Genomic DNA, 478 nt, shown 5'->3' with positions numbered 1-478 from the left:
CGACCGCGGCCCCCCCACCACCCTGGCTCCCGCTGCCCGCGGGACCTGGGGCCGCCTCCCCCAGCCCGCCCTCCTGCGCGACGCGGACCGGCCCTGCCCGGCCCGGCCCTGCCCTGCCCTCCCCGCCTCAACTGGGCTTTCCCCTCCCGGCCGCGCTCCCTCTGCTCCCCGCAGGGCTTTCTGTACACGGCGCCCGTCCGGGAGCAGGGCAACATCTACAAGCCCAACAACAAGATGATGGCAGATGAGCTGAGCGAAAAGGCGGTGCACGACGTGCACACCAAAGAGATCGACCTGGTCAACCGAGACCCCAAGCATCTCAACGACGACGTGGTTAAGGTGAGGGGCCGAGGCGGGACGGCGCGGGGGGCGATACCAAGTCCTGCCGGGGCAAGGGAAGCAGGCATTGTCAGGGCGGCAGAAGCCCGCGAAGCTCATCCCTCCACCTGCTACAGGAGGGAACGGGGCAGGGGCTGAC

At 70.1% G+C, this 478-nt stretch overlaps 1 protein-coding gene across 1 annotated transcript in view; it reads left to right on the top strand.

The window, feature by feature from the left end:
• Window positions 1–98: 98 nt before the first annotated feature.
• The window catches only part of CAV1 (caveolin 1), an 18,310-nt gene continuing 17,930 nt past the window's right edge, over window positions 99–478 (top strand). The window contains exon 1 of the mRNA XM_008632737.2: window positions 99–339. Coding sequence (XP_008630959.1) covers window positions 235–339 — 105 coding nt within the window. The 5' untranslated portion in view covers window positions 99–234. The remainder of the gene's footprint in view (window positions 340–478) is intronic.

This window comes from Corvus brachyrhynchos, unplaced genomic scaffold, assembly GCF_000691975.1.
Source record: "Corvus brachyrhynchos isolate BGI_N302 unplaced genomic scaffold, ASM69197v1 scaffold32, whole genome shotgun sequence".
NCBI classification, from domain to species: domain Eukaryota; kingdom Metazoa; phylum Chordata; class Aves; order Passeriformes; family Corvidae; genus Corvus; species Corvus brachyrhynchos.
This window is presented reverse-complemented; position numbering and strand designations above follow the sequence as displayed.